Source organism: Labrus mixtus, chromosome 22 (genome assembly GCF_963584025.1).
Source record: "Labrus mixtus chromosome 22, fLabMix1.1, whole genome shotgun sequence".
Classification (NCBI taxonomy): Eukaryota; Metazoa; Chordata; class Actinopteri; order Labriformes; family Labridae; genus Labrus; species Labrus mixtus.
In genome coordinates, this window is record NC_083633.1 from 5,090,248 (window position 1) to 5,112,929 (window position 22,682).

Here is a 22,682-nt window from a genome sequence, read left to right on the forward strand (position 1 = left end):
TATTACAATTTCTTTAGTTTCAGTTCCATGTGTCATCCACTGCCTTTATATCAACGCTATGTGTAGTCCAACGGAATGACACTATCAACAACTGAGCAGAGAACAACATACTGAAAACAGAAAATGTAATGCAGCCGTTTAATTACATGCACAGAGATCGTAGTGGACGCATGTATACACTCTATGCACTGTGCAGCAGTAACAGCATATAAACAAAAAAATACTAAGGGTCTGGTAGGAGAAATATTGGGAGTTCTCTGCAAGTGTGAAAGCCCTATATTTTTAAAGTTAGCATCGACATTACCAACTTAGCATGAACTTCAATCGGGTATCTCAAATGTAGTTGCTGTTTCATTGCAATGGATGTTTTAAAAGTAGCATTAAAAGGTGAACTTATTGTCCCTCTGTATCTCAGATATTGAACATTTATAACCCATGTTTATAGAGAAATGGTCGCTACGTCGTTTTGAAAAAATACATCTCACTTTGATTTTTAAACAGATGAGAAACTAATGATGAGATGCTACCTTAAAGGATAGTAGAGATTATATATTTGTATGTTTGCAATGCCTCCTCGAAACAAATTTTACCACAAAAAAATGGAAAGAAATTAATTGAATAGTTAGCGATTTGTGTGACCTCTGACACATTTCCCTTCCCTCTATCTCTCTGACTTCAGCTCTTTGCCTCTCATAGTGAAAAAAAAAAATGTTGCACATCCCATATCCCACGGCAGTCGAACAAGGCGGGCAGGGAGTCAGCGGGTTCACAGGACTCACCGAGGTCCATCCTGGGTGGAAAGTTTTTTGGAGAGCGAGACGAGCGGCCTCCCCTCCCCTCATGGGCCCCTAAGGCTAACGTGATCCCCCCATTTATGCTCCCGTCATAAAGAATGCGCCCGCTAAACCACTTTCCCACCACTAAGAGGATTACAAAGGTAATGCTGCTGAATCAAGAGATGCTCCGGCACATCTAGACATTGGGAAGCCAAGTTTAATATTTCATGCAGAAAGCTGGAGAGAGATTTAAAGGCGAGGGGGAAAAGTGGGCGATGCTCGCTACCTTGTCCTCTAGGAATGCGTTAAAGGTGAAGTAGATCCTCACGATGCTGCGGTGACACGCTAAGATTCAGTTTTAATGCAAACACAAAAATAAATGGAGAAGTACTTCCAACACGGAGAACAACATTTAGTTGCAGGCGTTTGTAGAAGTCTGGTAGGATTTTGAATTCACTGAAGCTGTCGGCTCTAGTTTGATCAAACTTTTGATGTTTAATGTCGATGCTGTAAATTAGAAATTGACTGACTGAAAAAAAAATATTCACACAACTGTTATTCAATTTCTTTGCCTGGTGCTTGGCATGCAGTAACACACAATCAATCTCTGGAACAAGACGGGAAAGTCATGGGAATCTGTCTGAAAGATTACACCGTGCCTGTGCCAAACTGTGCAGAGAATCCAGGGATGGTAGTCGGCCGTCGTGGGCTTTCCCACTGTGTTAGGAGGTCGTGTTTAGCTAAGGAGTGTTTGCGTAGTGACCCTGATTCTGTCACAGGCCTCACGTCCGATCAGGATCAACCGTGCCTCTCTGTATGTGTTTGTGTCTCTGTATGTGTGTGTGCGTGTGTGTGTGTGTGTGTGATCCACATGACAAGGTTTCCAAAAGATAACTCACTTCCTCTTTGGCGACTTGTTTGCTTTTCAGTCTGATGACCAGCAGCCTCCTTTGTGTTGCCAGCGTCGAATGGCGGTTGCATTCACGCACCCAATGCCTGTCGAAAAAGAACACAGATACACACACACACACACACTCACTTTAACATATGCAAACACACCTACAAAACAAGGACAGAATGTATCCATCCATCCAGTGGGTTCTATGTTTTTTATTTTAGTAAAAACACTCGCTTTGTTCCTTATTGTTAGCAACCAGATAACAGAAAATACACTCAGGTTTCACGTCTCATTTTATCCCACATTTGTTTTTTGTGAGACAGACCCAATAACCCCTCACCGGTTGACCCCTGCAGACCAACATATTCACTTGTTCTTCACACCTAATGTCATAGGATAAAAAGCCAACGACCTTTATTCTCCTTTTAAAGCACAGCAGATCATGAGATCTTCTCCTGGTTAAGAAAGAAAAAAAAAAAAGGGTTGTCCGTCTACATTGTAATAAAGATCCTCTGTAGAGGTTAGCATTTCCAAGAACTATCCCAGCAGGGATGGGGGTGAGTAAGGTTGAGCAGCAAGAAAATCCCTGGTCTAAAGTCAGGGAAAATGAAAAGTTAATAAGTAAAGGCTGGGGGGAGGTGGGCAGGTGGGGAGCGGTGGTGTTAGCGATCTGGTCCAAGCGCAGGCGGGGGGGCTCTGTGGGAGGTTGGCACAGTAAGATATGGTGTCCTGAGAGGTATTTGAGTGGTCAGTGGGTAATGGATTTACATAAGAAAATGGACCGCTGCTGAGGAGATGATTGGCTTCTGGGGCCGGGGTGACTGGGTACAAGCATTGTGGTGGAATATCACATCCAACAAGCAAATACTAAACAAGAAAATCTAAACTTCCTTCACAAAATAACAGAATGTCAGAAATGTTGGATTTTAAACTGAGGTACTTTCTGTGTTAGAAAACTGTTCCATATTCCACTGGACCATGAGGACACAAGAAAGAAGCTACCTTTAATCTCATTCCGGTCAAGTACCCTTGACCTTTGAGTACTAGGAACTTCCTTTTTCCAAGAACTAATTATTCAGGCTCTATTTCTTTGATGTTTCTAGGCATCAATTTGTGTGAGACTATACATCATAGAATATGCCTCATGAAGTAACAGGAAGGCAACAGCAATGATATAAAACACTGTGGAGATTTGAGTCTTGCTGTAGTTCATTGTGCTTCCAATCAAATGCTCAATACGAACCTGAACTGTGTCGTTGTTTTCTCTGTTGTGTGCGATTGAAGCTAAATGAACCAGAAAGAAAAATATTTTTTGTTGTTGCAGGTTTTTTTTATAGCAATAACCCAAAACAATCAGAGATGTTCAGTCAAGAGGCAAAGTACATGCGCAAGTACATAAACTGCAGTTCCTCGAGCGTCCACTTCAGGCGGGCTGTCAAAGTCAAGGACACTGCATTAGGTTCTATATTAAAATGCTGCATTTCACATCAGAAATAAAAATGTTTACAGTCTGGTTCAAAAAAGGAATACGGTATCTAAGACAACTTTTCCAAGATGGTGACTTCCAACTTTGGGCTTCATAACATCTCTTCAGACAGCATCCATTTTTTATACAGAACCGTTAGTGCTGTTAAAAGAGAGTTTTTGTTATGATTTCTTTTTTTTTAAAGGTGTATTTTTATGCTTTTATGCCTTCATTTAGAGACAGGAAAGTGGACAGAATAAGAAATCGTGGAGAGAGAGAGAGAGAGAGTTGGGAATGACGTACAGGAAAGGAGCCACAGGTCGGATTTGAACTCGGAGGTTTAGCCTCTGTTCATGGGGTTGATGCATTAACTACTAGCCCAGTGGATCTCAACTGGTGGGTTGGGACCAAAAGTGGGTCGCGTAGCTGTTTTCAGTGGGTCGTGAGTGTGTAACTGGACAAAAGCTGGTCTCAAACAGTCTGTCAAGCGCTTTTTTAAGTGTTAGTTTTGTTCAGTCTCTTCTGTCAGATGTTTTGCATCGTCTGAGGTACAAAACAGTTGACGGAAGCTACACATTGCTTCATTAAATCATCTGATTGGACGATAAATATAGAAATTTAGTCTTGCTTTTCAGGGAGGAGTAGGTTAGTGCTGAAACAAGCTTGAAACAAACACACAGTTGGAGCCTTTTAAGCTAAAAATTCATATTGAATATAAATTATGTTGAGGCTTAACTGATTGTTAGGTTTATGTGGATGGATTATTTATCTACAGTGCATTACTGTAGGGGCACTATCAAAGATTGTTCTCTGTGTATTCTGATGAACTTCGTCTTGTTCTGAAGTCAGAGTTATGTGATTAAAGAGTTTATGGGCTCTGATATATTTTTACATTTCAAATTGGGCCACTGCGTTCTTAAGTTTGGGAATGGCTTCTCTTAAACGTTAAACCTCTGCTCAGGTGGAGGGTGGGTGGAGCTATCATTGTAATTATCTTGTGTAACTAAAGCCCATGTACTAATTAGAAACTGAAACAATGTCGGACGCCTCCCCTTCGCATGTTACTGGCAGCTGTTCGAGAAAAAAATAGTGAGCATCATGTCTGTGATGAAATGTGTTTTAAAGAAAATGAATCACACTGCGTTTACGGCTGTTTCAGAGTAAGAATTCTGTGGAATGAGAGTGAACACATGGCCACAACTCAGAACCACAACAAACCAGGATCCTCAAACAAACTGAGTCACTCATCCTGCAAGTTGAGCCAGCTCGAGCCTTTAACATGCAAATGTTGTTGTTAATCCTGTTCTCGTTGGGCTGAGCTTTCTCTGCGGCCTTGTGCAGGTAAAATGTTAGCAAACATTTGAAGTGGGAGGTCATTCTGTCTGTACAGCAATCCCTTTTCTCTGCAGTTATCTAAAGGCTCCCACAGAGACACTTGAACCATGTGAACAGTTTACTCTATCTGCTTATATACCTCAGGAATATGATTACTTTGAAAGTTTGTGATGTTATTTTCTTGCATATAGATTTCTATAGTGAATTTCCCATTTTGTGCACTTAACATGATGGCAGCTAGGATCAGTTACTGAAGCCTGATGTTATTGTTTTTCTACACCTTTTTTCTGCATACTCCAGTTTGGTAACTAGAGTAAAAAATGTGTCTATGGGGCCCAGCTTGGTGCAGTTGCAACAATTTTTGTTGTTGGTCAGTTTGTGTTCTGTTGGCTTGTACAGTTTGTGAACTACAGTTTGGGTTTGACCACCAGACAGCAACAATGGGATAACCAACCTGATTGGACAAACATCATACATTTTCTTTCACTCTGTTTTCTCCATGATAACGAGTAAATATGGATAGTTTTCTTTAGATCTCAACTTCTATATATTGTTATAACAGGATAACAATCCACGTTTTTACCGTGATATCAAGTTATTTTCTCAAGATATCAAAAAAAAGTAGAAATTATCCCGAAATTACAGGAAAACCCAGTGTTGATGAGATATCTAAGTTGAGATGTCAAGACTAAAATGTACTCGTTATCACAGGAACCTGACTTTAATCAAACATATTGATACATATCTGCTTTGGACAGAGCTACATTTAACTGACCAAAACAACATCCTTTGAACACCGACATCAACACAAACAATAAAAATCAATTGCAGGTTTAAACCTTCAAGACAAACCAAGCATTCAGTCCAGCACAAAGAATAAGGGAACTCGAGGCGTGATGAACCATCACTACAATATGTTTCCTTGTGTGCCAGGGCCAGCAGCCGATTAGCGTAGCATAAGAAAACAGCTAGCTTGGCTCTGTCCATGAATCATAAAATAAGCTGCCTTCCATCAGTACTAAACCCCACTGATTTAAGTTTGTTTTATCCATACCAAATAAACAAAAAAGACCATACAAGTTGTATTCTTGTAAGCTAGTTGTTTCCTCCTGGTTTTCTTTTATACACAATGCTATACTATGCTAATCATCTCATCAATAAGAGTGCTTTCAATTTTCTTCTCATATGCTAGTTAGCTAAAATTACTATAAGACTTCCTTTAAAACCAATGTCATAAAAGTATTTGATTGTGTGATCACAGTTAAGTAAGTTATCATCTCCACAAGATTTTTTTCCGTTTCCAGCACTTATTTGATGATCATCCCTACTGGCTATGATAGATCACTTCTTTAGGTCTGTCCTTTATGACTCATCGTTTGTGCTTGGAGCTATGGATGATTTTCATATCAGTAAAAAGGTGCAATATTCTCTGAATTTCCGTGAAAGTGATTCTTATCAGAGTTTCTTGTGAAACCTCTGTTATTTCCTTTTTATGTAACAGGGTGTGTCCTATTTGACAAAAACTAAGAAAAAAAAAAGGGGGAAATTGCAAGACAATTCACCTGTGGTTTCCTGCAAAGCAGAGAGCAGACAAAGGTCATCTGCATCTGTTTCAGGTTAAGTTCAACAAAACACCCAAAAACTCACATAACGGTCCAGGTTTGCAGAGCAGCATTGTTGTGGGCTTTCAGACAGAGCAGCTCATTAACACTACAGTCCAGAGCCTCAGTGCAGACCGAGTTACAGTGAGAGCCTTGTTTCTTCAACTTCTCAGAACTGGCTCTCAATGTACTTGTGAGCCTCCACATGACAATGTCAGCTCTATGTGCAGCAGCAGCAGTTAGAGTCATGGCAACAGCATGAGAAGCAGACAGAGCTGTACGACATGTAGAAGGTCATTCCTCTTAGCTACATAAGTGAAATAAGGACACCATCACGTCTGAATGGTACCAACATTGTGCAGAAAATATGTTCCTTTATATTGATAGCATGCATCAATGAAACACATCCATCCTTTATCTATGCCGCTTTCTCGTTCCAGGTCGCAGGGGGGCCGGAGCCAATCTCAACTGTCATTGGACGAGAGGCAGGGTTACACCCTGGTCTGTTCACTAGTCAATCACAGGGTTGACATACAGAGACAGACAATCAGCCACATTCACAACTATTGGAAATTTACAGTCACCAATTAACCCAACCAGCATGCCTTTGGACTGTGGGAGGAAGCTGGAGTACCGCAGGGAACCCACGCATGCACGGGGACAATTCTTTAGCATTGAAATAAAAAAATAGAATCTAAAGACTATGGCAATAAAACCAAATAAGCAACAATTATATCAAAATAATATAGAAAGCAGAAGTCATTGAAGAATATACTGTTGGGCACAGAACAACCAACGAAGTAGTCAAACATGTGGTCACACAGTTAAATATACAAGAATTAAGTTAAGTTAGAATTGGGTTAAACTCTTTTTCTTTCTGCATTTCTGAGTTTAAAAAGGATTTTAAAAGTTACGTAACGGGTGCATCTTCTTTTCTATGGAGCATTAAAAATGTAGAATGTTATTCTGTTATTCTTAAAATGTCTTATTTGTTAAAAACTAATTTAAACACCTTTTTTGTGTAGTGTATTAAAATTGATATACATCATGAAGGTTTTTTTTCCGGCTTTTTATGCCTTTATTTTATGCTCCACTCAATCACATCATTTCCAAAAACTTTTTGTACACTTCATTTTATTTAGTGAGTGTGGATTGGGGGGGGGGTTTAACAAGGCACCACTGCTCAGACCACTTCCCCTCCTGCACCCTCTGCCCCCCGCTCCAGTTTTCCTGATCCGTCTTAGATCTGCTGGGTCGAGCTAAAGCCCCAAACAAAGACTCGTACACAGAGAGCCAAACACAAACTTACTCATGTGTGACTGAGGGCAGAAGAATGCACAATATGTGAGCGTGTGTGTGTGTGTGTGTGTGTGAGAGAGAGAGAGAGACACAGAGATCATGAGGAACAGAGCGGGAGAGAACCAACACAAGTGTCCTTTCACTCATGAATGTGTCGCCCTTTTGAATTATTCATTCCTTCACAGCGAGGGTGTGGATATCAGTGGGTTTGTTTTGTGTTTCTCTTTCTAGGTCACAGGTCCCTCATGCTCTGAATAAACAATACCTGCAGCTACCTGTAGAGCGACAGGGACGCAAACTATTTCATGCTATTAATTTCTAGAACGCCTTCAAAAGAACTTAACAAAGTGTCCTGTGCGCTATTAACTCGAACGATAATAGCTCGTGCAGAGAACAGAGCTGGTTCTCCAGCAGCCGCTTTGAATTTGAGATGAAACAAGAGAAGCTGGTTTTTCCTGTTTGTTTTACGTCTTCTTCAGTGAGAAAGAAAAGGGAAGTGATGTACACGCCTGTTGGAAAAAACGGCTGCAACACTTTATACATGTTTTCTGCTTTCAGTCAGTGTGAATAGAGCAGCTTTGTCAAAGTGTTTATATCAAAAATGTGCCTCATTTTCCTAGTAAGCTGTTCTCCCCTCTGCAGGCAAATGTTTGTTATCTGTACCAATTATGATATGTCACAAGATCACAAAGCCAAAGTGAATGTGAGGCTAGTTGTGGTGTAGTTAGAAGTATGTAAAGACATAATGTGCCCCAACAAGAAAGATCTCTTCATCGTCAGCTGCTTACATTTCACCTTAAACACAGACAGAGTCAGAACCGCAGTGTGTGTAAAGAAGTGGACGTAGCGTACAGGGTACAAAGCACAAGTGTCGTAAATTGTTGTTGTCTGTAACGGCCTGTGACGGAGGACTCTGACGAGGACATTTGTTTTGCAGCCAGGTAAAAAGGAGAAACACAAAAACAAAAAGGTACACAAAGTCAAACATTATCAACACAATGAAACCTTCAATACATCATTCATCATGTGATGACTGCATAAAGAAGTCCACGATTCATTTGGCAGACGCTTTTATCCAAAGCGACGTACATCATAGAGTAAGAACAACACAAGCAAGGATCTAGAAAAAAGGGAACAAATGTCAGTAAGAGGAAACGATCAGCTTTGAGTCTGATTGGACACACAGGTGCTGACAGGAAGTGACCAGAGGCAAAGCACAACATCGACGGCTGTTCCAGAGAGCTCCAATCGCCATAGAAACCATCTTAAAATCGTCATTATCAAACAAAAAAACGGATTGTGTTGATCCATGGCACAGTCGGTTTCACGCTCCTTCAAAAACAGAGAATGAGCCCGCTGTTTGCACGACCACCCCTCATTTGAAGACCAACACACCCAGTGGCACGAGTACATTTGCAAATTGATACACAATGTGGCTGCTGGATGAGAGACTGGAAAATAGCAATGACACCTGTGCTGTGCGCCAAGAAGCTCTGCGCCTGAAGTAGGATGCAGAGACTGGTCTGCAGAGCCCCCCGCAGCCTACAGCAGGCCCTCCACCCCATCAGCCCTGATGCACTCCACATCAAGACATTTGGCCCTCTTTGCACTCTCTTTGCACTCTCTTTGCACTCTCTTTGCACTCCTCTATCCAGTGTTCCCGGGAGACAATGACTCCCATCATGACCACCTGTTTGGACGACTGCATGTTAAGACCAGATGGGTGTTATCCTTGTTATGTTGGGCCAGATCTTCAGTTGCCTCCCCAAGGTTGGCACCGACCGTGACTGTAGCATCTCAGTGTCAGAGCACCCTCTGAGGTCTTGGTATATTGTATAAATAGAGGGGGGTGATAATGTTGTTTTTTTTTTGCAGACATGATATCTGCAGCTGTGCGGCTGGTGGCAGCTACATCATTATAACAGTAAAAGACGTGAGAGGAGTAAAGGCTGCCAGAGGAGTTGCTGTAGAGGTTCTTTATCTCACCTGTTTTACAGCTGCAGTAAAAGCAGGTTGTAGTATTCACTGTGAGTGAAGTGTTACATTCATCAGGGGAAACAAAGATCAGTGCATTGAAAGGTCTGACTGTTAGTGGACAATACTTAGTCATCTCACTGTTAATAATAAACTGGAAACAAGAGCTGAGGAAGATTTGACTCTCCCACACACACACACACACACACACACACACACACACACACACACACACACACACACACACACACACACACACACACACACACACACACACACACACACACACACACACACACACACACACACACACACACACACACACACACACACACACACACACACACACACACACACACACACACACACACACACACACACACACACACACACACACACACACACACACACACACACACACACACAACCTGACCAAGCCGAGGAGAGCTAACTGTGTGAATGAGGATCAGGATGGCCGCTGTCAGCGTTTGTGAGTAATCTCCTTCAGACTGGGAGGTCTGGCTTTGAAGCTCCTCTTACACCCTGATCCACAGTGACACACATGAGGGATACTACGAGGCCACTTCACCTTCAAACAGACTCGAGATCTGCCCGAGCATATCACCTCGTCCTGCTTTTAAAACAGAAACACAATATTTATGTATGGGGGGGAACACAAAGAACATAACTGGATATTTGCTACACGGGGGATTCCCAAAATCTGCACTTTCTCTCGAGAATACAGAAAGACTACGGATCCACTTTAAAATATATATATATATATATACTGTATATACATTTTTGACTTAAAGCGTAAATGTGTCGGATGCGGTATCACACTGCATGCTGCAGAAACCGCCCTTTTTTTTGTTTGCAGTTTCCAAGGCAAAGATTCTTGATGAGTGATATGTTTGATTTTTTTGTTAAAAAATACACTACCTACACATGTTCAGGGCGAATATCAGTAAAGAAATAATATGTTGTTCTTTGTCCACAGGGGGCGACACATTGGTCACGGACCCAAAAATCCTCTTAGAAGCTTTAAATTTAGGGATTCATTTGACAAAGTCAGGAACTGCTGTCTTGTAGCTAATGAAAATTGTATTTTGATTATTGGGGAAATAGGTTTTAAATGTCATAAAGGGACTTTAATGTTATTTAAATGATCAGAAAATGATATCAAACATGATGATTGTCGAGTGTCTTGACCTCATATCTTATTGTTGGAGTACTTCAAAGTAACTCTTGATAGAAAACGATAGAAAACCATTTTAAATAGTAGAAAATGAGCCCTGTGATTTTCCAGGGACTCTGGGTCATGGCTGTGTTTGTATACAAACCACTCACTGCTGCGCGTAAAGAGTCTCCACCTCCCTCCGCCCACATAGGGACAGCTGAGACCACTCCTCCTCCCCCTCTCTCTCTCACCCTCCTCCCTTCCTCCCTCTAGGTCCAGGCTGATGCAATGCTCATCTTTATAAAAGGTGGACTCCCCACCCCTCCTCCAGCAGAACTGGGTCTTCCCTCTGAGCGCACCGCATCTCTTGGAATTTGGGTTTAAAATATAAATAAATCTAAATTCTTGTGATTTTTTTACGCGTGGGTCGGCTTATTCTAAGACTATTTTTTATTTATTTCTTGAGCTGTTACAGCTTGTGTTTTAAGTCACACCCTGTCTGGTGAACAGGCGTCTCTGTTCGTTTTTTTTTTAATTGAATTCAAATTCAACCAAAACACACACTCAAGGATCAGGCGGATTTTGTGAAGAAATCGTCCAGGACTTCTGTGATTCTTCTTTTGTCTGAAAGGATTTTACAGGCATCCTGCCACATCTTCACAAGGTAAGAGCGCCGGCATCTTCTCATTTACATCTCTGACAGAATATGTGGGCGGCCCTGACAACTAAAGATTAATCTAATTCCTCTGAATGGCAACATTTTACACCTTTTGATTTTGTTTTGTTTTTTACACTACTACATTCACTGTCTTTGTTTATTATTTTGAACGTGATTAATTCAAAGTAGATGCGTTTCCGGCATGTTTGGGTTAATTAGCCAGCATTAAAAGTATTAAGTAAGTCCCTTTCCTGTCAAGAATATGAAATGTGTAGGTTTCCATCAGAAAGAGGCAGAAATGTCCTTTTTTTAAAGGCCCGAGGCGTTTTTGTTTTACCAGGTCAAAATAAATAAATAATGCGCGACAGTGATGCTGCAGTGTCTTGACGTGGATCAGGGAAGTGTCACTCCCATACTCAGACAATAGAACACAAGCTGAGTGAGGAAAAAACAGAAAGGTAAACTTGTTTCCGTGTGTGCGTAATTTGAAAAGACTGTAATCACAATGTGAGGGTGATTCAGAGAGCGAGCCTCTGCGCAAAATGGAGAGCCATGCCCATAACGAGACAACACGTGCCATTGTTTCCATTGGAGCCGGCCATGGAAATAATGTCATTAAACAGATCTGGGGGAACGCCTTGTGGGTTCTTTGTGGATCTACTGGTGCGTAAAGCTCAGCCAAGAGGGAAAATAAGACAATTTATAAGAATGTCATATTAGAATCTAAACATGAAGCGTTCTCCCTGATGGATTCCTGCTTCATTCATGATTAATACATGTTATGTGTGTGGAAAAAGAAGCTGACACGCCCTGCTTTGATCCAGATTTAAATGATTTTAAAGAGAAATGTGCGCAAAGTCAGCGGCGCGTACTGCGGCTTTTTGTCATTCAGCGGGGCTGAGGTGATGTCGGCTGGACTCGGATGCCGGTCTGGTATTTTTCCACTGCCGGTGCGTCAGTCCCCCCCCCCCCCCCCCCTAATCCACCCTCCCCCTCCCTCTCCCTCCGCCTCCCTCCAAAGGCGAAGTCACATGATTCAAGAACAAGGGCTGCGGCGCGCGCCTGTGCTCACTATAATATTGATCTTTCAGAGGAAGCGTGAACGCGCAGGGCTAGAAATAAAAAAAATAAAAAAGAGAGAAAACGACTGTGGCGTAATAACATGACGCAAGGAGTGTGGGTGCTCAACACAGCAAACACTAACTTTCCTCATCATTCCTGTTTTGAAATAGTATGAAACAGCCTACAGCCAGAACAGAGATGAGCCGTTTCAACATCTCCCCTGAAGAAGACAGCAGCAGCACCAACAGCAATGAGTACACGTACCAGGACTGTCCCAAGAAGGTCCCACTGGGGTGAGGCTGCTTTTCAAATACGCCCTGGAAACACAAAAAAAAACATTAGAAAATCTCAAGGAGTAACTCTAAAATGTCTAAAATCTCTTTGCTTTTTTCTTTTAAAGCCAATACTCTGACAACGATGCAGAGAGTCAGAACTTCCTCCCTGAACACAACCTGGGCAAGAAGAAGTATGAGACTGAATATGTAAGAGCTTCACGTATCTCCCCCTCTATCTTCTCTGTTTGATAACTTCTGTTCTTTAGTGTTCTAATTCCCTTTCTGTACACCTCTCCGTTTATCTGCAGCACCAGGGAAATGCATCCTTTGGCATGTCCGTCTTCAACCTGGGCAACGCCATCATGGGCAGTGGTATCCTGGGTCTGTCCTACGCCATGGCCAACACCGGGATCGCCCTGTTTGTGTAAGTAGCAGCAATATCTCAAAAGTCAGATCTTCAGGTAATAGAGTATATTACATGCAAGAGTAGAAATCTGCTACTCAAGAAGACACTAGGAGCTTTGTTTCCTAATCAGCAGAGGCAGATGTGAGTTGGTCTGTTGTGTCAAGGTTGCACGTCAGGATGTACTGAGCTCGGCTGTTTCTCCCGCCAGCTGCGTGTTTGTGTTCACCGAGCAGCAGATTACGGCCGGGGGTTGAAAGTTTACTAATGCTCGTCGCTGCAGTTTAAGCACTCGCTATCGTATCTTTGCTGTGGATAAAGAGCGAGGAGAGAGTGTTCACTTTAAGGTGGGAAAGAAAGACAAACGATGGGTTCTTAAAACAGCTCCCCCTATTGGTTGTCAACTTCAATTTCAGATCACAACGTTGAAGTACTTCTGCAGCACGTGTGAATGATTTCCAACAACTTCTCCTGTGGATTCCTTCACTTTAAATGCCACTGACACTTAAAATCCCTCTTCCCTCTGGAGTAAGAGGGAACAAGAAACCAGCTACAGAAAGACCGTTTGCGTGTCCTTTTTTTATTTTGCAGACATGATATATATATATTTTTTTTTTTAAAGAAAAAAAAAACTAGACTAAGTTATCTTTAACTATTTGATCCTTAAGCAGTTGTAGTCGTCACTTAAAAAAAGGGGCAGGGTGTGGCATGAGGAAGCAGCTTAGCCGAGCTAATCCCGCTGCATTTGGGCCGAGTTGCGTAAACAGAGAGCGTATAACGCATTGAGCCGTGTGTTCATGAATGGAGCGCCCACACAGAGCTTGGCCTCACTGTCATCCCCGCAGCCGACCAATCGGAGCCCGTTTACGCCCCGCAGGGAGGTTAGGGATTAAAACAGTCCCTGTGTGTATTTCGAAATGTGTGCTGCTACGTCCGCACAGAAAGCTGAGGCAACTCTCAACAGGACCCTTTAAAAAAGGTCGCCCAAAGCATATATTTGTCGAGTGGCCGGCGTACAAACTGATAAGGTACGATGATGTCAGAGGCAGGACGAGGCTCAGGTGTACTGGAGATTATATTTTCACCTGCTCTATTAATACCCAGACACACTGTGCTGGCTGTGCGGCGTCCCAAAGGTTGCTAAGAGGACAGTACAGGGAAACATGTTATCCCGTGCTGCTGGGGGGGGGCTCAAAGTACCCTCAGACTGATGATGCATTCAAGGTCTTTGCCGATCAGGCTAGGGAAAAGTGGGGAGATGCAGGTAAAGCTGCAGAGTTCGGGGTCTTAAAAACCAAAGCATGATACGAGACATTACAAGAACGACCTGTGCAGGGGAGCGCCTGACCTTCACGTTAGCTAGAGGTCGATGCGCGCGCTCACCACCGTCGGGGGGAAATGCATTTGTCCTTGAATTGGCCTTTAAATCACATGTTCAACACAAGTGTTCATTCTAAAGATCAGCACGCGCAGCAGCACGGCGTTTAAGCATCGACCAAGTTTGGATTTTATGGTCATTTCAGGCGTTGTCGGCAAATCCGCTAAACATCCCTCTCGTCTGTTTACAGGATTCTTCTCGTGGCGGTCGCCATCTTCTCTTTGTATTCTGTCCACTTGCTTCTGAAAACAGCGAACGAAGGAGGTGAGTCTGAGAAAAAGGACGTGTATCTAATCTTTCCGATGGCTTTATTGAAGTCTTTTTGAATACTAAAATCGTATTTTCTTCACACACAAAAGGTGCACTGGTGTACGAGCAGCTGGGTTACAAAGCCTTCGGGATGCCAGGAAAGCTCGCCGCGTCCTGCTCCATCACCATGCAAAACATCGGAGGTGAGGGAGACTTCTTTTTTCAAGCCACAAACTTATTTTTAAGTGTTATGTAACTATAATTGAGCTACTTCTCTATATTTATCCTTCATGTGTTTATTTCACAAGATGAAAACCATCACTGTGTGTCTAAACTCTCTGCATGGGAGGGTGTGTGTGTGTGTGTGTGTGTTTGTAACATAGAGAAGCTTCCAGTAAAAACTTGAGTCATTCCACAAGCATGTGTTCAGCCTTTTTTTTTTTCTTCCTTCCATCGGAAAAAACTCGGCCCCTGAGCAAACGTAGACATCACTGTGTTTGTAGTGGAGTTCCCTTCTTGGACGTGACTCTTGGCTTTTCTTCAGATGTACTAAATAGTAGTTTCTGTCTTTTTTAAACAGCCATGTCCAGCTACCTCTACATCGTCAAGTACGAGCTGCCCATCGTCATCGAGTCTTTTCTGGGAGCCAGCAACGGGTGAGTTACGAGAAAATGATTTCATCTTTCCACCTCTTTAAAAAAAAAAAAAAAAAAAAAAAAAAAAGAGTTTGAAAACAAAAGTGTCTCTGTCTGTGCGCATATCTGACAGTGAAAGTGGTTTTAAGGTGGCTCGTTCTTAAAGGAGCCCTGTGGGTTTTTTTTTTCTTGTAAAGAAATAGAGACTTTGTTTGCAAAACAGGGGCCCACTCAAAAAAAAAAAAAAAAAAACATTGCACCACAGCTCTCATAGTGGTCAAAACCTGCATAGTGCAACTTTAATTTCAGCAACCTGACAGCATGCATCACGTGTGACGTGTAACAAAGTTTGGTGTCAGCTTAAGGGTGGCTGCAGAGATCCAATGTTAAGATAGCAGGAAAAGGGTCACTTAGCGGTCAGTGCGTGCCACATGTACAGAGGTCTTAGTCCTTTAAGCCGGCGGCCCAGGTTAGAATCCTACCTGTGGTTCCTTTCCCGCATGTCGTTCCCCTCTATCTCTATCTGATTCCTGGCTCTATACAGTCCTATCTCTACAATTACGGCACTAAAAAGCCCTAAAAAAATTGATCGAAGTCAGGTTGAGATAGCATTTCCAAATGTGGCTGCCACCACCTTTTGGCTTCACAACGCCTCTTCAGAAAACAATGGATGACGTCCATGTTTCTTTGTCTTCAGACTCGTCTTTTCAGATTTAACATCGATTCATTTCTGTTAAATTTCACTGATAAAAATGATCAAACTAAATAGAAATCCTATTGGAAGTGTCTGGACTTGAATGAATGAGGACGTTTGGTGAAATAATGGACACGATTTGAATCTGTGATGTTCTGGTAAAAAAAAAGAGAATCTCAGCAGATTTCTAAGCGAGGTGTGAAAAGGACCGGGGACAGCTGGCAGAGGCACTCGAGGTGAAGTGGCGCATCAAGCAAAATGGCTGCTGGTTGTTTTTCAAGTGTGTGTTTAAGGAGAGAGACGGAGGAAAAGAGGGGCTGGGGGGGAGGGGGGGTGTTTAAGCGCTGGCCCTTCAAAGAGCCCTTTTAGACGATGCAGCCGCTGGTGCCGCATGGAGACAGAGCAGCGCTGCATGAGCTCACCGCCGACCTCGCCTCCAAGTTTGAAAAATTGATGGAGTTGAGCTCCTCGGCGTTGTCGTTGGATCTATTTATGAGAGCGACGATGCAGTCATCCTGCGCAGGGCCAGTTTGAGCAAAGCTGCGATATGACAAGACGGTGCGTGTGTCAGAGAGGAAGCAGAAGGGTTTGATCAAGGGCGCAAGATGTCAGACAATCAAAATGACGCTCAGGAACAATTCTGACAGGATGTGGTACCCGCTGATGTTTTCTACACAGAAGTCAAGTCAGTGCTGATGAAACAGAAACCCTACCTTTTTTTTATTTTTTAGCTAACATGTTGTGTTCTCTTTTTTTGTGTTTCAGAGAATGGTACACAAACGGGGACTACCTGGTGCTGCTGGTGACGCTCGTCATCATCCTGCCCCTGTCGCTGCTCAGGAACTTGGGTAAGAAGCGTGTGTCTGTTGCTCAATCTGATGTTTCTCTCAACAAGGCTGGACAGGTGATGGTGATTCATGCGTGCACGACTTCACAAGGATGAAACATTTTTTTTAAAAAGCCTGAAAATAGAAACCGGAGAGAAAAAAAAACAGAAGCTCATGTTTGTGTTTTTCTCCTCCCCTCAGGTTACCTTGGTTACACCAGTGGTCTGTCTCTGCTCTGCATGGTGTTCTTTCTGATTGTGGTGAGTAAAACACACTGTTTTCTCATTACTCACACTCACACACACACCTTCACACCAGATGAGACTTAGTCAGAGAATGAATCGGGTTTCTCATGAATATTTGGACTTCCTTGCTTCCAACACATTACACAAGAGGGATTTGTTTACCTCCAGAGCAACAATGAAAAACAGCTAAATTAGCATTCTGGCTGCAACTTCAGTTTCTTCTAGAATTAAGTATGGAGATATGAGATACTTCCTTGAACTTGATTTTTCCACAGCAGTCTAGTTTTAACGGGGTTTCCCCATTAACAACAAACCCCTGAAAAAGTACAAACAACAGTAAAGATCAACTGATATATCTTCAAATCTGTCGTCTTGTCATTCAGGTGATCATCAAGAAGTTCCAGCTCCCTTGCCCTCTGGACGTCTCCGCCCTGAACGAGACGCTCATCAAAGTCGTGAACGTCACTATTGCTGAAATGAACAACACCGCCGTGGATTACAGCGAGGACGCCTGCACGCCAAAATACTTTGTCTTCAACTCTCAGGTACAGCTCTTCGAGATACAAAAACCCTCGCGGACAATTTCACTCGTGCTGAAGCAGGATTTTTTTGTAATCAGGCAAAGATTTAAAAAAAATGGTGTTCTTTTTTTTCCCCTCAGACGGTCTACGCCGTTCCCATTCTGACCTTCGCCTTCGTGTGCCACCCGGCCATCCTGCCCATGTATGAAGAGCTGAAAGAGTGAGTGCTCTCATTTGATCGAGTCCACCTCAGACCGTTTTCCTTTGAGAGCTTATCTTACATTTCCAAAGCAGCGAAATGTAACGTACGTCTTTCTCCTCCTTCAACAGCCGCTCCCGCGCCAAAATGCAAGGCGTCGCCAACGTGTCCTTCCTCGCCATGTTCATCATGTACCTGCTCGCCGCTCTCTTCGGATATCTGACCTTCAACAGTGAGTCTCCCTGACACAACATGTACACACACTGAATGAACAGATGTGAGGCGTGTAAACGAATCCAATGACAGTCTAGATCAGGGGGTGGGGCAACTGGCGGCCCCCATCGACCCTCAATGTGGACCTCAGTTTTAACAAACCAATTAATTGGAAACAGAGAAAACATGACAAAATCTGCCCTGAAATCATGAAAATGTCCATAATAATATTTGATCACTGGTATATGTTGAGTTAAATTTGAGACATAATCGACTGAAATCGTTTTTGTATTCTACAATTTGGCCCCTCTGGCAGTGAGAATTAAATGAACGTGGCCCCTTGCCAGTCCCTGCTCTAGATGAAATGCCAATGACGTCGGTAGCCAAACATTTTATATTTTACAAAGAACAATCCGACCCGTTCAGGTCAACAGGAGGTCGATGCCCCTGATCGTCAGAGCAGATCAATCATGCAAAGGGAAGGGGAAGAAGCAGCTTCAGGGTCCAAATTCAACCAAAGTGCTGAGCTCAGGACTCGAGGCCTTGTTGTGCAACGCTGTGAACGTGCACACCTGCTGCTACCGACCAACATGACGCCGTGTTAGTGTTCCTGTTTGTCGGAGGAGGAGGAGGAGGAGGAGGAACGTTCCAGGAACATCAAACTCGTTATACAAGAGCAAGATAGCGAGCAGAGACTTCCATAACCTTCAAGTCTGGACAAAACCTGCTCTGAAACGTTGTGTTGTGTAGTTCCAGTTAATAGAGATTGAGAACAGCAGCCGCCTTATTCTGAGTTTGAGTGGGAGTGAAATCATTGACTGAAGCAGCAAATGTGCTAAAAGTGCAAAAATTATTTTGCACTGAAAGTTGTTGAACACAGGGAAATATTTTCTATGCTACTTATTCAGATACCACTGGAGCACACACCAAAATATTTACATTCAGCTAACTAAAGACTTCTTAGCTAACTAAGACATTTTGATGTTGTCTAACAGATTCCCTCAATTATCCCAAAGTGTAAAGTCTACAGCCGTGTTAGTGTGTGTTTGAAGCTGTACTTTGACACTTGCTCTATTTTAGAGGAAGCTAACATGGCTAGCATAACGACAATGCAAAGAGAGTCAATCAAACTGCACGCTCGTCCTCAGTAACTCACATGGGAGCTGAATCCTCAGCCAAAAACATTACCGAAAGTATTTGCAGGACATCACATCAAAATCTTGAATGAATTTTTCTTCATGGATGGTTTTCTTTGTTTGAGCTTTAGTTCTAAAGTGTCTCTTCTTTTGTCTCATCACAGTCCATGTCGAGCCCGAGCTGCTGCACACTTACTCCAAAATCTACAAGTCTGACGTGATCCTGCTGATCGTCCGTCTGGCCGTGCTGACCGCCGTCACCCTCACCGTCCCTGTGGTGCTTTTCCCTGTAAGAGATCAAGCTGAACTCAGGTTATTAGTGTCAAAAAGGATTTTCATATATCACGTAGGATAACCTTTTTTTTTTTTTTTCTCCATCTGTGTAGATCCGTACCTCTGTCAACCAGCTCCTGTGCGCCTCCAAGGAATTCAGCTGGATCCGCCACACCATCATCACTGTGGTCCTGCTGGCCAGCACCAACGCCCTGGTCATCTTTGTCCCCACCATCAGAGATATCTTTGGCTTCATCGGTGGGTGTTTTTCTTTGTTTTTGTTTTTTGAACATGTGCATGATAATGCCATTAAAAAAAAAACATCTGAAATTTTCAAAATGTGACTAAAATGACTCTTCCTCTTATTCAGGTGCTTCTGCTGCTGCCATGCTCATCTTCATCCTGCCCTCGGCTTTCTACATCAAACTGGTCAAGAAGGAGTCCATGAAGTCTGTGCAAAAGATTGGGGTAAGGGAGTTACTTCTTCAGCTATGGTTGACCAAAGTACAAACCAAATGTCCACGATAGAAGTTTTTTAGCTGTATCAGGTAGCCTATTAGCTTAGCATAAAGACTGAAAAACATGTGGAATCAGCTCGACTGGCTCAGATAAAAGACTAAATCTGCCCAGCAGCTCTTAAGCATGCTAATTAATGTTACAGCTGGAGGTGGTACAAGGATGCTAATTATTGGTCATTTATTATGCTAAGCTAAGCTAAGCTAACCAGCTTTAATATTACAGAAAGATTAGAGACTGATTTTAATCCTCACACACATGAGGTGGAGAAAATGGACCAGCATGTTTCCTGTGGTCTGTCAACTTGCTCGGGGTGAACACGTTAGCTAATTGTGAAATCCTTCCCGCTCTCTCCAGGCCACCGCCTTCCTGCTGTGCGGTTTCGTGGTCATGATCGGCAGCATGACCCTCATCATTATGGACTGGATCCACAACGCTACAGCCAACACGGACGCACACGCCGGACACGACGGACACTAGAGCTCCACCCACCCTCCGCCGCGTCCTGCCGAGGAAGAGAGGAGGCTCCCCGGGCGCCGGACTGCTACGACCGCGCAAACCAACAAAGATCGAAAAACGTATTGTAAAAGAAAAAGAAAAACACAAGAACTCACTTTATGCTCGGCTTTGACTTCCTGAGCGACAAACCATGCCATTCCAAGAGAATGTATCCGAACTTTGTACAGTACGCTGTTATAGGCCACACAGATGGTGTTTTTTTTTCTCTTTTTATTGTAACTTTTTCAACGTTGTTTTTTTTTTTTTGCTTTCTATGTTCTTTTGTAGTTATGGTACAGCTGAAAACAAATATTTGAAGGTGCCTCAAATCAGAGACGACATAGAAATAGAGTTCAAAGTGCAGCTTACACTCAGGTACGGTGTTGTGTATGTGGCAAGTGTGGCTGTGACCGCCGAGCTCGGAAACGACAAAATCAACAAAATCCTGCTGAGAGAAGTGTTCTGATCTCCTGAAGTTTGGCAAGAGGCGACGGACTGGAAAGTTTAAACCTCAAGGACGGTTAAGTTCCTTCCAAAATCTGATGTTTTTTTTGTTTTGTTTTTTTTACTTTGCCAAAAATGTATTTGTAAAGCATCTTTGTATATTTAAAAGCACTTACCGTTCAGCACACTTATGAAGAAAAAAAAAAAAAGATTGTCGGTTTTCACGGGCGAGGCCTACTACATCGCCTACTCAGTATTTGTGACCTCGCTTACAGCGTCAGCTTTTTTCCTTGTACAACATAGTCTAAGTCATCAGAACCTGCCTTCTCAAAGCCGACACTGGGAGCTGCAGAGTCTCTCGAAAGAGGACTCTCCTGAAACTGTATTTACTCTTTATAACCTGCTGAAGATCTTGTTGGAAAAGCGTGTGCAGCGACGACACTACTGCTACGAGAGTTCAACTTCCCCACTCAGGGGGGGGAGGGGGGGGAACTTCAAAGATGTTTTCTTTATGGGAGAATAAATTTGACCACATGCAGTGGTTGTAATATACCTGTTTTAACGTGCAAAAAAAACAACAACCTAAAAACCAGAAGTCAGATGTGCGCTCGTACACCGACAAACCAAACGACAACAAGAGCTAAGGAGAGCGTCTGTCACAATATTTTAAGTGTTTCTACGTACGGTCGCACAAGTTATATGCTTTCAAAATTTTTCACAATGAAGAACTTGTTTGCTCGGTGCGGGCCTTTTTTTTCCGGTCGAGCCGTGAACCCGTCATCTTGACGGTTTCTCGTGCTTCCAACACTAACTTAACACGTCACCAAACTGATAATGTCCAACATCTATTTATGGAAGACCGTGAAATCAATGTAATTTAATCTATTTTACTATATTTATATAATGATGTATGTATATACATATGTATATATATCTATTGAGTTCAACTGTATATACGCTTTGTTTGAAGTTTTTTTTTTTACAATAATGTTTGGAGCTGTAAATCAAAACTACCCAAAGCTGGTGAATTTGTGATATGGAGTCGGCTCCGACACACTGGAGCTTCAGCTGTTCATCTCCGTTAAGACTGACTGAATTATTCTGCTGTGTTGATTCTGTGAGAGCTGTGTTACATGTGGAAGCCACTGATAAAAGCGGCAACAGTTTCATCTCCTTTTTGGCCCCTGAACAACCTGGACCAACAAAATGGTCTTCACGCACATGTTGGTTGGAGAGTATGTCAGCCATCTCTTGACCTCAGGAGCAAAGAGAGCTTTGCCTGCCAGTGTTACACTCTTGTTTCAATGAAACACTATGTACAATGTGTAAATAATGTCCGAATAAAATCAAAGTTAATCTTTACATTGGCCTGTTTTCTTTTTGTAAATGTGGTCTCTGCTGCATTTTGTTCCTACTCTCTGATTTAAAGTACGCACTAACTAAATCTGAAAGAATAGTTTTCATGTCATTGTTTATAATAGAGGCCGTTAATACTCTGCTGGACGGACACTTAAAAAAAAAAATTGTGGGTCAAAATTAAGAGTATACCCACTACTTAAGGCACCACTGCTCATCCTCCATAATGCTGTATCCAAACTCGTCAGGTAACCGTGAGGGCTTGTCATAAACAACAGCAGCCACTAGGGGGCGGTATTAAAAGTATTTTTAGTAGAAGGTAAATGCCTCTAATATTTCTCATAACAGGTACAATTAAGTTTTTTAACTGTATGGCCCTTTGCCTTTATGGAAAAGAAAGCTGAAGACACCATCAATTTGGGGAGGTGGAGGGAAGTGGGCCGAGGTCGAGGACTGCTCTTCAGAGCTAAACAAGCACCCCAGTTTAGATCTGTTTTTCGCTGTGTTGATCCAGATCAAAGTTTGTTCCCTGACACTCAAAAAGATTATTTTCTAAGAGCTGTGAGCACATTAAA

At 42.7% G+C, this 22,682-nt stretch overlaps 1 protein-coding gene across 1 annotated transcript; it reads left to right on the top strand.

Moving 5' to 3' along the window:
• The first annotated feature begins 10,835 nt into the window (after positions 1–10,835).
• slc38a2 (solute carrier family 38 member 2) lies at positions 10,836–22,113 on the top strand. Its single transcript, XM_061030071.1, has 16 exons — positions 10,836–11,189; positions 12,416–12,538; positions 12,646–12,727; positions 12,829–12,944; positions 14,492–14,565; positions 14,661–14,753; positions 15,131–15,206; positions 16,645–16,727; positions 16,908–16,966; positions 17,335–17,496; positions 17,613–17,692; positions 17,803–17,903; positions 19,185–19,309; positions 19,407–19,551; positions 19,664–19,761; positions 20,167–22,113. The coding sequence occupies exons 2-16, from the start codon at positions 12,417–12,419 to the stop codon at positions 20,287–20,289; spliced, it is 1,539 nt and encodes a 512-aa protein (XP_060886054.1). The 5' UTR covers positions 10,836–11,189; position 12,416; the 3' UTR covers positions 20,290–22,113.
• The last annotated feature ends 569 nt before the right edge of the window (positions 22,114–22,682 follow it).

What these genes read in the sequence shown, in the direction of transcription:
- slc38a2 (XM_061030071.1), top strand. Translation starts at nt 12,417, where the DNA reads ATGAAACAGCCTACAGCCAGAACAGAGATGAGCCGTTTCAACATCTCC. An exon ending in CACCATGCAAAACATCGGAG is followed by an intron (nt 14,754 to 15,130) that starts GTGAGGGAGACT and finishes TTTTTTAAACAG; the next exon opens with CCATGTCCAGCTACCTCTAC. An exon ending in ACTTTGTCTTCAACTCTCAG is followed by an intron (nt 17,497 to 17,612) that starts GTACAGCTCTTC and finishes TTTTCCCCTCAG; the next exon opens with ACGGTCTACGCCGTTCCCAT.